The sequence below is a fragment of the Grus americana genome, chromosome 22 (assembly GCF_028858705.1).
Source record: "Grus americana isolate bGruAme1 chromosome 22, bGruAme1.mat, whole genome shotgun sequence".
Lineage (NCBI taxonomy): Eukaryota > Metazoa > Chordata > Aves > Gruiformes > Gruidae > Grus > Grus americana.
The window spans coordinates 7,550,855-7,566,076 of record NC_072873.1 but is presented as its reverse complement, the minus strand read 5'-3'; the positions used below and the strand labels follow the sequence as shown (position 1 = coordinate 7,566,076).

The window sequence follows — 15,222 nt, the reverse complement described above, 5'->3', positions numbered from 1 at the left end:
AACGGTGGAGTTCTGGCACTGCCTGACGCAGGGCTCGTTGCAGCTGTTGGCCAGCGGGGTCGGGCCGCAGGGCTGGCAGGGCTGGCACTGGTTGTAGCAGGACATGTCTCAAAGGTGGAGGTGAACCTGGGAGAGAGGACAGGGGGAAGCAGAGCACAGGGGTAACTGAGGAAGAGCCTGCGACCCCACCAACAGGAAGCCAAGGCACCTGCTGGGTGGGGAGGTAGAGGCTGTGCAGGGGGGAACAAGGGCTTATTTGCCTGAGCCCAGCGGGGTTCTTCAGACAGCAGCCAGGCCCAGGGATCCTCCTGCCTAGCCTATAGCCAAGAAGCTACCCCAGCCCAGCCCCAGCCTATCTCCATGACAGACCATCTCGCCTCTGCTCTCTCCCACGATCATGATCGCAGAACACTAACAGAAGACCAAGGAGCAGGTATCACCTGGGATGTCGTGGAAGGCAAGAGTCCGTCCTAGAGGAGGAGGCGGAGGAGAAAAGGGGGTTCCAACTCACCTGTTTCCCAAGGAGGAGGCGGTGATGGAAGTGGTTGAGAGAGCGACCAGTTGGTCTGGCTTTTATACTGGCCTCTAGACTGCCTGAGGCCCAAAGGCAGTGCTGCATAAGCTACAATTTTCCTGCCTGCTCCGAATGAACGGAAACATCCCAGGGATGTGTTGCTGTGTCCCTCTATGCTGCCTTTGCATTTCCTGGTTATGTCATGCCCATTCCCGCACGGATGCTCCTCATGAGTGCTGGGATGAGAGGCCCCAGGATCTCCGGGACAAGCATGCCTCAGTGCTCTTCCGGCTGAACAGGAAGAGCCCCATCTGCTCCGAGCCCTGCAAACCTGACTTGTTCTGCTGAGAGCCGACATATTTTCCATGTAAGAACGATTGGGCATAAAAGGAGCCCTCAGACTCCACACTTTTTTTAATGTCTGCAAGTTCCTTTTGATGTATTGTTCTTACATAGATGTTTAGAGGAAGAAAGTAGTGACCATATAGACCTTCTCTTCTAGAAATATTGACTAAAACAAAATCAGGTTGGATGGAGCTTTGAGCAGCTGATGTGATGAAAGATGTCCCTGCTCGTGGCAGAGTGTTTGGACAAGGTGGTATTTAAAGGTGCCTTCCAACCCAAACCATCCTATGATTCTAGCATTCTGTGAAAAAGAGGTATACATATATAGGAATTGATGAAGTCCTCTAAGCCGTACAAAGAAAGCTAGTTCGGTGCTAAAAAGATGATATGCTGAAGTACCAGGCATTGGCAGATAATGTGGCATATTATAAAAATATTTGGTAAGAAGCACAAGCAGAATGAGAAGCAGGAAAGTTTATGTCTTCCTCTGAATGAGAAACTACAGGTCATTAGTTGATATGGAAAAAACTCAGACCCTTGTGAGATGCTGTTGAAAGCAGTATGATCTGGCAGACTTATGTATCAGGATTGACATCAGCCTGCAATATAAGATTGTACAGAGACATGGATCAGCGTTTTCTAGATTATAGAAAGTGAGGTGGACAATGGGCGGAATGAGTGAGCTGATAAAGTGAGGGATAGCTGGATACACAGTCAGGCAGTGTAAAAATGAGTTTCTAGCTTGATAGGTCATGCACAGAAGGTCTGTGCGCTGCAGTTCCCAATTTGGACAATGCCTTTAATACCATGATTTAACTTTTGGTCAGCCCTAAAGTGGTCAGGCAGTTGGACTAGATGATCATCGTAGGTCCCTGACAGAAAACTATCCTGTCCTATCCCATCCTATCCCATCCCATCCTATCCTATATCTTTCTAACATAGTGCCTACTGACACCCTGTGCTTCACCAGCATTGGCAGCATAAGCAGGATGTGGCCCACATTATCCATGTAAGGTATTCTCTCAAGTCACGCTACCCTTGGTGGAGCCAAGGGACTGTGGAACTCTTGCCCGCATTCAAGAAATATTTGTGAGATTTACTGTTGCTGTCAGGTGACTTGGACATTCAGTATCCCTGACAGTCCACCAGAGCCATGGCATTGCTTATGTGTTTACTACCAGTGATCGGGTCACCATAGAGGCATGTTGTTGATTATCTGTTTTATTGCCTCAATAGAATTTGGATTATGTGTTGTCAGACTCCATTACTGTTCAGACCACACTTTCTCTTAAAGATACAGAATATGGTAGAAGGACTGCAGACACCCTGCTCATGACGCCTGGAAGCCCAGGATCCGTCACTGTGTGGGCCATGCTGTCCCACCATCTATCCCTGCCTCTAGGTTTTATAGTCATTTATAGTCATTAGTCCAAACACTTCTTCCTTATCTTCTAATATATTTTACGAGGGCATGTAGTGATAGGACAAGGGGTAAGGGCTTTAAACTGAAGGAGAGTAGATTTAGATTAGATGTTAGGAAGAAATTCTTCCCTGTGAGGGTGGTGAGGCCCTGGCACAGGTTGCCCAGAGAAGCTGTGGCTGCCCCTGGATCCCTGGCAGTGTGCAAGGGCAGGTTGGATGGGGCTTTGGGCAAGCTGGTCTAGTGGAGGGTGTCCCTGCCCATGGCAGGGGGGTTGGAACCAGTTGATCTTTAAGGTCCCTTCCAACACAAGCCTTTCTATGATTCTATGATACTCAATATTGCTGCTGTGGACTCGAAGCAGTCACTGAGAAGTGCAGGCAGAACACATGAAATAACCTGCTGAGTTAAACAGTACTGGTCCCTGTATGGACTCCGGAGAGGCACCAATTGTCACTGATCTCCATCTGGGCATTGAGCCGTTGACCACTACCCTCTGGAGGTGATCATACAACCAGTTCCTCATCCATTGAACAGTCCACCCATCAAACTCATCTCTCTGCAATTGAGACAGAGGGATGTTGTGGGGGACCGTGTCAAACGCCTGATGCCAGAATGCAGGGACTGATTGCTACAGGCTTAGGAGCAGCTGAGTATGTCTTCCTTAGCTCCAAGGAACAGTGACTGGAAGGGACCCATTATCCTCTGTCCCACCCTCCCCTTCCCCTGGCAATGATGAAAGGTCTGCTTGTGCCCGCACCTTCCCCCCCACCACCCAAGGCAATGCCTTTCTTCCTTGGAAACACGAGACAAGGACACCAGAAAAGGATTACGTGGAGGCAGAGGATGTGATGCGGAAAACTTTAATGACTCTGACGTGGGAAACAAGGTCAGTTCTAGAGGAGGCTGCCAGTGCAGGGAGAGCACCAGCAGCTGCAGAAAGTCTGTGCCCATTGCCCACGGTGGAGATCCCTCAAGGCATCCATCTGCCTGTCCTGAGAGGGGTCAGCAGATGCCTCAGGTTGGCTCCGGGGGTTTTGCGGCCCAGAAGAACAGAAGACAAGACAGAGATGGAAGAGGGTGGAAGGCCATGGAGTTAGACTTCGGCCATGTTTTCAGAGAGCCCCAGCTGCCCTCCTTTGAAGGGCAGCACTGGATGCTCAGCCTCTCTGAAATCGATGGCCAGGAGCTCTGCTCTCAGTTGACAATCTAGGTCTGGATTCCTGGGGGTGCTTGTCCAAGCTGTCACCAGTGGCTTTAGCAAGGGGGGCACCTTCTGCTGCCACAGTAACGGCTGGTGATGCAGGAGAGGTCACAGCACCCAGAGTTGATGGGCACTCCGTCACGGCTGAGGATGCTGCCAACAGCAGCGGAGGTGGAGGAGCCCACAACGGTGTTCTGTGGGAAGGAGCTGAGGATGGGGCCGGGCAGGGTCACCACCACGGGGGAGGGCTCAATGACGACTATGGAGTTCTGGCACTGCCTGACGCAGGGCTCATTGCAGCTGTTGGCCAGCGGGGTCGGGCCGCAGGGCTGGCAGGGCTGGCACTGGTTGTAGCAGGACATGTCTCAAAGGTGGAGGTGAACCTGGGAGAGAGGACAGGGGGAAGCAGAGCACAGGGGTAACTGAGGAAGAGCCTGCAACCCCACCAACAGGAAGCCAAGGCACCTGCTGGGTGGGGAGGTAGAGGCTGTGCAGGGGGGAACAAGGGCTTCTTTGCCTGAGCCCAGCAGGGTTCTTCAGACAGCAGCCAGGCCCAGGGATCCTCCTGCCTAGCCTATAGCCAAGAAGCTACCCCAGCCCAGCCCCAGCCTATCTCCATGACAGACCATCTCGCCTCTGCTCTCTCCCACGATCATGATCACAGAACACTAACAGAAGACCAAGGAGCAGGTATCACCTGGGATGTCGTGGAAGGCAAGAGTCCGTCCTAGAGGAGGAGGCGGAGGAGAAAAGGGGGTTCCAACTCACCTGTTTCCCAAGGAGGAGGCGGTGATGGAAGTGGTTGAGAGAGCGACCAGTTGGTCTGGCTTTTATACTGGCCTCTAGACTGCCTGAGGCCCAAAGGCAGTGCTGCATAAGCTACAATTTTCCTGCCTGCTCCGAATGAACGGAAACATCCCAGGGATGTGTTGCTGTGTCCCTCTATGCTGCCTTTGCATTTCCTGGTTATGTCATGCCCATTCCCGCACGGATGCTCCTCATGAGTGCTGGGATGAGAGGCCCCAGGATTTCCGGGACAAGCATGCCTCAGAGTGGGCAGAAGACATGGACTAAGTGCCAGAGGGGTCCAGTGGAGGCAGGTGATGTCTGCCTGGGGCACTCTGGTGGGTTTCTTTTTTCATCCTGCTGACAGGAAGAGCCCCAGTGCTCCCAGGCCTGCAATCCTTGGCTTGTCCCCCAAGGGCTCCTGTGAGTATGTGCCCTGTGCTCCTCTTTCCTTCCCTCATGGCTCGTGCCAACAGTCAGTGGCTGTGTCTTCCCGGGCAGGCAGGCTGCACTTCAGCTTTTCAACTCGCTTGTACCTTAAGCTGCCCTCAGGAGGAAGTTGCCAACCTCTTTGGGGTTGACAGCCTTGAGGGTTCATCGATTGTGGGGAGAGGCCCAAATGCCCTCCAGCTCAGTTAGACCATGTTGTCTACAACTACGTCCAGACAGGTTTTGTCTGTCTCCACAGAGGAAGACTCCATGACTTCTCTGAACAACCTGTTCCGGTGTTTGACATCCCTCACAGCAAAAAGTTTTTTCTTTGTGTTCAGATGGAATGTTATTTGGGTTGTTTTTTGCCCATTGCCTCTCATCCTGCCAGTGGGCACTACTGAGAAGAGTCTGGACACATAAACAAAACAAAAGGTCTCTGCTTCATGGTGCCCCTGGAGCAGGGGATGCACTCTGCTGTCCTTGGATGACCTGCTGCCTGGGAAGGAAGGGAAACCAGCAGTAACAATGGAAAGCTTGGGATGGCAGACTGAAGGCATCAGGGAGGAATCTGATGGGCACTTCAGCTTTTCAACTCTCTTTTACCTTAATCTGTCGTCAGGAGGAAGCTGCCAACCTCTTTGGCCTCCTCCTCTCTGTGGACGGTCTCTGTCCAGACTTAACATAAGACTTGTCTTAACAATGTTGCCTGTGCATCTGTCCTGCTTAGATTGCCCCATCCCTGCTCTGGCAGGGAGGTCCCCAGCAGTTCCTCAGTCACACTCTCAGCCCCTCGTTGTCTATGGGGACGCAGACGGGGACACAGCACTCAGGTCTCACTGGACCTCGAACCCTGGCCAACTCTTTCCATGCTGCCTTCAGGCAGCCTCGAGGGGCTGAGCTGTTTCCCAGGGTCATGACTCATGTAAAAGCTTTGAGGTTACAGGGGACAACAAATGTGGTAGCGGTGTTTCCAGGAAAGTAAGTGTCCTGGGAAAGGGAGACTGGGGGCAGCCTGGAAAGACTGACAACAGCCAACTGGACCTGTCAGGAATCACATTAGAGCAGTCAGAGCATGTGGCTGCAGCTTCTCCAGATGAAAGACTTCATTGGGCAAATGCCAAATCATTTTGCAAGGATGCTTGCTTTTAAGGAAAAGCTTTTCAGAGCCGAACCGGTCGGTGGCGGTTTCCCCTGTGTGGTGATGCCAGCTGATGCGGGAGTTCCCCTCGCCTTCCCCAGACCATGGGGCCCTGAAGCTAAGTCTCCTGCATCTCATCCAAGGCCAAAAGGCTGGGAACAGCTTTTCCCAGGCACTCCCTCTGGATGGCATCCCTTTCCTCCACCGTGTCGACTGCACCACACAGCTTGGTGTCGTTGGCAAACTTGCTGAGGGTGCACTCGATCCCACTGTCCGTGCCGTCGACAAAGATGTTAAACAGCGCCGGTCCCAGTACCGACCCCTGAGGAACGCCACTCGTCACTGATCTCCACTTGGACATTGAGCTGTTGACCACAACTCTTTGAGTGCGACCGTCCAGCCAATTCCTTATCCACCGAGTGGTCCATCTGTGGAATCCATGTCTCTCCAATTTAGAGACAAGGATGTCATGTGGGATAGTGTCAAATGCTTTGTACACGTCCAGGTAGATGACATCTGTCACTCAGATCGATCCCTCAGTGCCTCAAAATTGGTCTTCCCTCTGTTTGTTGCATTTAGAGCAGTGCCTTTAACTTCTAAATTACACTTTTCTCTAGACTGCAAGAAGCTGATATTATTATAAAGCTCTAGGTGTGCATATGCTGTTTTGAAGCAAGCTACGGAAATGTTAGTATTGTACCCCAGGGTACGTGTGCTCAATGGAAGCACATGGTGGACTGCTGCTTCCTCTGCCCCAGCTGTGTTTGAGGGAGGGAAAGAGAAAGACACAGCATGTCCTCACGCAAGGAAAGCCCTTGGGCGACCAGCCAGGAATTGCAGGGCTGGGAGCAGCTGGGCCCCTTCCTGTCAATGCAGCCACAGGCAACCCCACGAGCGTGCCCCAGGCCAACATCACTTGCCTGCCCTGCACCTATCCGGCACCTGAGCTGAGTCTTTTGCCGGCACTGACACATTCTTGCCCCGGAAATCCTGGGGCCTCTCAATCCCAGCACTCAGAAGCCGCCTCTGTGAGGGAATGGGTATGGCAAGAGCCAGGAAATGAATAGGCAGTGTTGGGGAGAACAACCACCCAGCCCATGTCATTAGCTGAGATGATTTCTGTTCGTCACGAGCACCTTAGAAGATTGCCACTTCCGTAGAAGCTGCCTCTGGGCCTGGGGCAGGTCAGGGCCACCATAAAAGCCAGTGCGACTCCTCGCTCTCTCATCCACTTCTCTTGTCTCCTTCTCCTTGGGAAGCAGGTGAGTCTGAAGCCCTTTCCCCACGCCCTTTTTCTGGTCATGCAGATGCGTGCTCCTCCATCCTGTGCTGGGTTGTGGCGCTGCTTGTCATGGGAGGGGGGAGAAGGGCAACAGCGAGTGTCTGGGACTTGCCTGAGGAGGCTCTTCTTTTAAGAGATAGTCATCAGCCACCTTGGGGCTGGTGGCACTTTGCAGTACCATGTCCGGATGAGGCCAAGAAACCCTTTTCCCTCACTGCAGGCGCCTTTCACATGCTCACAGTGGGGTGTTGGACTCGCGACAAACTGCTCCTCACATGTACCTGTGCTCTAATTAGTCTCTACCCTCTCTCCCAGGTGTACCTCTGGCCCAGAGAAATGTCCTGCTACAACCAGTGCCAGCCCTGCCAGCCCTGTGGCCCAACCCCGCTGGCCAACAGCTGCAATGAGCCCTGCGTCAGGCAGTGCCAGAACTCCATAGTCGTCATTGAGCCCTCCCCCGTGGTGGTGACCCTGCCCGGCCCCATCCTCAGCTCCTTCCCACAGAACACCGTTGTGGGCTCCTCCACCTCCGCTGCTGTTGGCAGCATCCTCAGCCGTGACGGAGTGCCCATCAACTCTGGGTGCTGTGACCTCTCCTGCATCACCAGCCGCTACTGCGGCAACAGGTGTCAACCCTGCTAAATCTGCTGGCAGCTTCCCCTGGCAAGATCCTCCAAAGACCTCAGAACGTGCTGCTGGAGAGGAGGCAGAGATTCAGGGCATTCTATGTAGAGCTTTGGGCCATTGTTTCCTTCTTCCACTCTCCTCTCTCTCCTTCCTTTCCTGTTGCTGTCTCTCAACACCAGCCTAGCGGGGACCTGTTGGCGTCTCTCCCTCTGCAGAGTGGGCAGGCAGACAGTCGTGGCTTCAGGTGCTCTCTGTGAGCCACCTCCTTCTCTTCTTTAGACTCATTAAAGTTGTGCTGCATTCAAGCCTGGGCCTCCGAGTCCTCCTTCCTTCTGTGGCAAGTCTTCCAGTCTGGTTATGACAAAAGGTGGCTTCTTGGGGAGAATTAGCTTGGGCGCAAAAGAGGACCCTTCCTCATTCCCAGAAGATGGGAAGGGTAGGACTCACTGCCCTGGGTTGTCTTTTTTGCCCTGTCCTTGGAGTTGAGGAAGATATTCTTGGCTACTTCACAGCAGATGGCCACCATTCCTTCCAGCCTTGCTGTATATCTTCCTAGATGGGCCTGAAGCACTGCTTCCTGGATCACATTCTGTGAATGGGGAGACCAAGCCCTGTGTGAGGAGCCCATGGCTGCCAATGGATGAGGTCAGCAGCCCCTCTGGCACTCTGGGAAGGGATCTCCTCTAGCTCTGGATTGAGCTGTGCTGGGGGATGAGGCTCGAATAGAGGATGGCTCCAAAGGGTTGAGGAGTGGGCATATGGAGTCAACAATACCACAATTTCATCCCCACCTTCCCCTCCCCTCCATTACCCAGTCTAAGGTCCATGGCCAGCACACATGGGCACAGGCTGACAGGCGCCTCATACAGTCCTTCAGCACCTGGCATGGCCCAGGTGCTGTCCAGGCACGCAGGGCTGAGGTAATGCACAAGTTAGGATTGGTAGCAACCACACAACGGAGTCCCCACTCTCTGTGAACCCAGCACCCCCATGGGCCGCTGCAGCTCTGGGAGAGCACCCAGTGCCCAAATACCCGTGGCTGCTCTGTGGTTCCTTGTCTCCTTTAAGCCTAGGGCAGCTTTCCTGAGCCTTTAAGGTTGTACCACTGCCAGATCCCAGCTCTGCTCTGGAAAGGCTCTGTGCAAGAGCAGTTACCCCCTCCATCCCCACTGGGCCACTGCGGCAACAGTGGGACACATTTCTGTGCTCAGAAGCTTCTCTGATCTGTCTCTGCTGGGCCATTCGCATGTCTCCTGTGTTGGCTGATATTCTCAGGCACCAGCTGGACCAAAAACCTTGGCATATCAGAGGCCTTGGCCAGGAGGAGGTGCCAAGGCAGAAGGGTGGCCATGCACATCGGGAGCTCTGTGGACTGCCTTCCCCGCAGCAAAAGGTGAAATTCCAGCAGAGGGGCTTTCTGCCTGGAGGCTCAGTTATGAGATCCTTCATCTGCCTCCTAGCCACCCAACTGTGAAGCAAAGCGATGAAGGCGTTGAGGCACTGACCCCATCTTCCCTGTTATCGAGGTCTGTGTAAGCCCAGCTCAGCAGGCCCTAAGTCCACAAAGCATCTGCTCCCTGCATATCCCTGCAGGAAATCCCCGCTCTCTGGCCACCATCCCACCATTTACAGGCAGACGGTGACTGGGCAGATGGCAGCAGTGCGCAGAGTGTCCCCACAGTAACATGAGCTCTCCGCAGCCCAGTGATTCCCTACCTTCTCATGGCTTGTTTCAGGTGTTCATCTTCCCTGAGCCTGGGTGAACTACTACTTAATTAACGCTGTTAATGCCAACATTTAGGTATGCTTTTCAGTGATACTTGAAGATTTTTTAGATGTCAGACTTCAGTCCCAGGTAGTGGTCTAAATCCTGGCATCCCTCAGGTATCCATGGTCTCCTGGGTGCAGAAAAGGAACTCCTGAAGGCACTTATGGCTCAAAATAACATCTCAGGCGTACAGTGCCCCATGGACCACATGAGGTTCTACTCACGCTCCTCCTGCCTACAGTTTGGGGCAGAGGCGCCATCTTTGTCCATCCCTCTGGGTGCTGGGCACCTTCTTTCTGTGCCCAGAAACCAAGGCTTCACCTCCTCCTTCATGAGACCTGCCGCCCCTGCACTGGGGTCTGTTGCCAGCACCCAGGCATCTCCAGTTCCTCCCCACTGTGGGCATGGCCCCCACGGGTAGCCCCACAGGTTGAGAATTGGTCGTGCCCTGGGGACACGGTGGTACAGGACAGGCACCAACCCAACCATAGCACAAACAGGGGGGATGACCCTGTCTGTACTCAGCTTCCCTGGCTCCCCAAGTGCTCTGAGGCAGGGACAGCCTGAACTCTGCTCACATCGCCACTGCTCCTCACATGCAGGCCAAGGCTTTCCCAGCGCTGCAGTCCCTGGCTGTTGGAGATCTGTCATTACCCCTTGTCTGCTCCATGTGGCTTCTTGTGATGACAGAGCCTCCGTCCTCTTTGTAGCCACCCTTTAAGTAGGAGACTACTGTGATGAGGTCTCCCTCGAGCCTTCTGTTCTCCAGGGAGAAAAGATTTTCCTCCTTCAGTCTTTCCTCATAGGATAGGTTCTCTAGCCCTTTGGTCATCTTTGACACATACAAGGTGATAGCAGCAGGCGGCAGATCAGGATCAGTGGAGGCCAAGTCAGGGGACTCAGATCCCAGCAGTGGCAGCTCCCATCTCCAGCACATTAGTGACCAGGCTTTCCTAGGTGGTTTAGCCCTGGAACCTGATCTACCTGATCATCCCAGATCAAACACAATATTCCTGAGCAAGTCTCAAATAGATGTGCAAGAGAAGAGGAGGAGTAACCACACTGACTGTGTTTCTCCTGGGCAGCTTAAAAAATATACAGCTCATGCTCAACAATAGTCATAGATGACCATGCAGTCAATCAATCTGATCTTGGAAGCATGATAAAGTGCATCATTAGCAATATTCTACTGTATAAAGAACAGAGATTCAGAGAGATGACTGGATGTTTTTGAGGAAAAATCTCATCCTCTCACACAGGAAGAAGTTCCAGATGACTACTACAAGCATGGCCCTGATCGCAAACACAGTTTGGACGCTTTCAGTGTTCCACAGCTGATAGCTCAATATGCAGTTTGGTTTATCTGGAAAGGCTTTTAACCTATGCAGAGATTGACATATGCCCTAGTAACTGAAAGAGGATAGTCCCAGGAGATGTAATTCTGTCTTCTACGCTTGCTCCATGCAGTGACAATGAGGATGTCATTCCCCAGCAAGGTTAGAAGATACATGGAGAAGATAATGGCACACGGGACCATGTGCTCACCTAGAGAGGTCGGGAAGCCCAGAGGAATGACATCAGTTACAGGTGTAACTTGTTCTCCTTTGCCATGGCTCTAAAAATTACAAAGGAGGTTATCTCAAAGTACAAAAAAAAAAAAAAAAAAAAAAAAAAAAAAAGAATGTGACGGAAGGCCCTAACCAGTACAAATTTCAGCTCGAGATTGCAAATAATCACCTGCATGATCATCCACACTAAGCCAATTCTGTCCCCGGAGGAATGCGTTCTCTTAAACCAAAAGTGAACATAAATGGAATTTAAGGATGCTATAAAAATAGCAAAGTGCAGTGGGTTTTTTTCCAGTTCAGCTACTCCTGACATGTAGCTCTCAACAGTTTGAAGACGATAATGAGAATTTTTTTTTTAAATGTACTCCTTTTTGACTCTGAGCCATGCTATTCTCCCTTGTGTGATTTTATTCTTTCAAAGAATAATTGCAATTTCCCAGTTCTCAGAAAGATGTCAAATGGGAGTCTTGTCCATGTTCTTTCCTGACTGTGTTCCTTGTCCTGTCCTCCACCTTCTTACTTCTTGCTTATGTTTATGTGGGATCCACACCGAGCTGAGGGGCATTCTGAGACCAACACTCCTGTTTGTGTGTGAGAAAGTCAGAAAACCACCTCCGGGAGGACATCCTGGGGGCGATCCTACAGACGGCCATGTGGAAGAATCATCCCCTGAGCTCTCCACAGACACAACGTGCATCCAGTTTTCTAACTGTAGGTGTAGGCGAGGAAGCACAGAAGATGTGAACATGTTAACTGAGCAGGTTAATGCAGAACCTGTCTTTGCTTCTCAGTGGCCATCCACCTTTCCGTCCCTCTCAGGCACATGACACCTCTTTTCTTCACGTGCCTCATTCTCTTTGCCTCCTGATTGTCCCTGTTCTGTCTCTCCTTCTCACACATCCCAATTTGATACAGACTAAGTTCTGCCTGTCACTCCAGAAGGCTTCACTGCTTACACATACACTTTTACTGTCTCAGAAAGGAAAACTCAGCTAAACCATCTTTGTAGCCACCAGGGCTGGTTTTGTCACCTTCCCACACAGTTGCTCTCCAAGGTCAGCTCTTTGCTCCACCAAATGGATTTAGCATGACACGGTGCACAGAGGGACAAACTCATTCCTAGAAATGGACTGAACAGCTGGCTTTTGTCAGGAAATGGGGGCACCGGGATTCTCGCCAGCAAAACAACGGTGATTCCCCTGAGATGGAGGAGAGACGTGAAAAGCAATGGATTGGCTTGGGGCATGGGTGGGAATCCAGTAGAACAGACAGTCTTCCCCAGTCTCTGGATAATGGGTCTTTTTCACATGCCGAGGGTTTGGCTGATGTCCAGGTGCGTGGCTAGGAAGGGATTTTTCCTTCCTCGGGCTATTTTGGCTAGGAATACACCCACAAGAGCAGTCGTGTCTCACCACAAGGGCTCCTTTCTGCAAGAGTGTGCTTCAGAATGAGAGCGGGAAAAGCCAGTCAGATACATCTTCTTAATACTCATTCCCATGCCTCAGTTAGTTTCATCTCAGGGGGTTTGATGGAGCCTGTTGTGGTTCATACGGCATCCCTCAATAGCTCTCCCCCAAGTCCAGGCACTCCTTGAACTTGACGGTTTTATTGGGCTATTTTGCTTTTTTTCCCAAGACCCTGGATCTGAACTCAGACCAAAAAGTCACACCAGCATGCTGTTGCTGACCTTTGTCTTTGCTACACAGGCTGGGGAGGCAGAGACCCAGCCTCACCACAACCCCGGCATGCCACTGCTGGACAAGCTTAGGTCTACAAGCACGCAGTGCTGGGGAGGGAGACACTGCACAGGGAACACACACAGACACACACAGACACACTTCTTCTGTGTGATCGCGCATGCTGTGGTTACCAGTGTGGGCTCAGTGGAGAGACAGGTGGTGCTGTCCTGCAGCTTGGCATCCTGCACATGGAAAAACACCGGGGATTTCTCCACAGAAAGCACAGAGGAGAACCTCTCTGAATATACACAAGGTTTGGATTTATCCATCCACAGCAGGATCTGAGAGACCTGGGTCAGCGACCCCTCTTGCTCCAATCCTTCTAGCCTGAAAGACACATCTCACCAAAGACTGCAAGTCCCATCAGGTTTGCCAGAAAAAAAAACAGGACTATGTCATGCTTTCCCTTTCACAGGTTGACCACAGAGTTTCAAGAAAGAGGGAGTTGGTGCTTGCAGGTTCACATCTTCTTCCTCTGTCTCCAAACCTCACTGTGGAGAGTAGAGAAAATCTCTTTAACTGCTGCTGCAGACAGACCTCCTTACACCCCCACACTGCTGACCCAGGGAGGCTCTCTAGAGACATGATAGACTGGTGCTCGTCCCAAGGAAAGGAATCAAGTTGCAATCTTTGCTATGTCACAGGTTCCCTAGGGCCAGGGCCAGGTCTTTCAGCACTTGGAGATTCTTACTTGAGCAGTGAGGCAGCAGCTGGGCTTTTCACAGACCTCTAAGTCAGAAGGTATTTGAGCATCCTCTCAGGCAGACATGCCTGCTGTAGAACTGCTGCCTCCAAACTCCAGGTCACATGGGACAAAGGGGCCTTGGGCACCTGAAAAGTCGTGTTGTAGATTAAGGAACAGATCATGCAGGCCACTGCCAGGCAACAGAAGGCTGCCAGGAGCCTTCCAGTATCTTGTGTGTCATGGTGATCTTCCAGGCAGCTTCTCTCCCTAGCTGGCATCATGACTCACAAGTCCATGATCCTCCCTCCTCTTCCTTAGTTTTCAGGTGACTCATGTGGAGGGAAAATTCCTACTGACTCTGGCCCAGTCCCCTCCCTCAAGACAACCTGGGGAGGTCAGCTTTTACCTCCTGATTCCTCAGGCTGAACATGAGGGGATTCAACAGGGGCATCTTTGTGGTGCAGAAGTCAGAAGACCACTCTGTCCTCGGGTACTTGAGACCATGGGCAAATAATTGGTGGCCACTACATTGAGGTAGGCAGCGCAGATGGAGAAGATATGACACTTGCCCAAGACAGAGTGGACTCTCAGGACAGACAAGATGACGCAGACGTAGGAGGTGGGGATGGAGGTGAAACGGGTGATAGTGATGATCGTGCCAAGAAAGATCACCACCCTCTCACTGAGGCTGGTGCCCCCACCAACTGGCCTTTGCACATCTTGGATGTTCTCGGGAGCTGGATGGAGCCGAAGCTTATGTTCACTCTATCCATTCAGAAAGACACGGGGAAAGGAGTAGGGATCCACACAAGGAATCTGTGGAAGAAGGGATGGGGCTGCCATTCAGTGTTTAGCATCTCAGGTCTGGGAATGATGGCCAGGATGGGGCAGTGTCTCTGGGGAAGCTCCCCAGAGCAGAGATTGCCAGTCTACTTGGAGCATCTCCATGAACACCAAGGCCAGAGCTTGGCTAGCCCTGTGCCCCAGCATGGGGGAGATGAGTCAGGTCCCTCCTTTGAATTGCTCCTTGCACTCCACAAGAGCTACAAGAGAGTTCCGAGTTGTGCACGGGCAGGCGGTAACTCAGATCTTTGTGACAGGAGGTACTTGCCACTGGTGTGGGCTGAGTTGTGCCAGACTCCCTCCTCAGGTTAAACAGGTCTCCCCTTGACCACCAAGAGTCACTAGGCCATGGCTCCACCATGCATGTCCGCCCTACTCAGAGGAAAGGCACCTCCAGGGTGCCTCTCTCCTGCCCTGTCCTGCTGACGAGGGGAGTAATAGAGTGGCTTGGTGGGCACGTGGCACCCAGCCAAGGTCGACCCACCACAGCAACACAATCCAGTGTGTCACTCTGCTGCCATCACTGTCCTTCAGAGGTCAGAAAGAGTGAGAAGAGCTAAACTTCATTGGCAAGTGGGGGAAAAGAAATCTAACTTCTCTATCAGTTCACCTTCTTAAAAGAAAGACTGAAATTACGTCGTTCAGCTGTCATCAGCTGGACTGTTTTGCCTTCATGCAAATGGCACTTGCAGTTCCACAATTAAGCAGTGAAACAATGAGGCCACTGGGAGGGGGCTGACGGACTGTGAGCGCTGTACCCTGAAGTGATGACAGTGCAGCATGGACCACCTGGACATTCTCTTCACTGCAAGAAGGACATTGAGGTGCTGGAGCATGTCCAGAGAAGGGCAACAAAGCTGGTGAAGGGTCT

At 52.1% G+C, this 15,222-nt stretch overlaps 2 protein-coding genes and 1 pseudogene across 2 annotated transcripts; 2 read left to right on the top strand and 1 right to left on the bottom strand.

The window, feature by feature from the left end:
• Window positions 1-3,536: 3,536 nt before the first annotated feature.
• On the bottom strand, window positions 3,537-3,845 carry LOC129195638 (feather keratin Cos2-3-like). Its single transcript, XM_054801886.1, has one exon. The coding sequence runs from the start codon at window positions 3,843-3,845 to the stop codon at window positions 3,537-3,539; it is 309 nt and encodes a 102-aa protein (XP_054657861.1).
• A 2,679-nt stretch (window positions 3,846-6,524) lies between these two features.
• On the top strand, window positions 6,525-7,763 carry LOC129195271 (feather keratin Cos2-3-like). Its single transcript, XM_054801082.1, has 3 exons — window positions 6,525-6,545; window positions 7,000-7,101; window positions 7,437-7,763. Exons 1-3 carry the CDS (start codon window positions 6,525-6,527, stop codon window positions 7,761-7,763), a joined length of 450 nt encoding a protein of 149 aa, XP_054657057.1.
• A 1,231-nt stretch (window positions 7,764-8,994) lies between these two features.
• Window positions 8,995-11,017, top strand: LOC129195270 (cyclin-Y-like protein 1; annotated as a pseudogene).
• The last annotated feature ends 4,205 nt before the right edge of the window (window positions 11,018-15,222 follow it).

Coding starts and splice junctions, on each gene's coding strand:
- LOC129195638 (XM_054801886.1), bottom strand. CDS start 3,845: ATGTCCTGCTACAACCAGTGCCAGCCCTGCCAGCCCTGCGGCCCGACC.
- LOC129195271 (XM_054801082.1), top strand. CDS start 6,525: ATGTTAGTATTGTACCCCAGG. Junction 6,546..6,999: donor TGTTAGTATTGTACCCCAGG/GTACGTGTGCTC, acceptor CCACTTCCGTAG/AAGCTGCCTCTGGGCCTGGG. Junction 7,102..7,436: donor TCCTTCTCCTTGGGAAGCAG/GTGAGTCTGAAG, acceptor CCTCTCTCCCAG/GTGTACCTCTGGCCCAGAGA.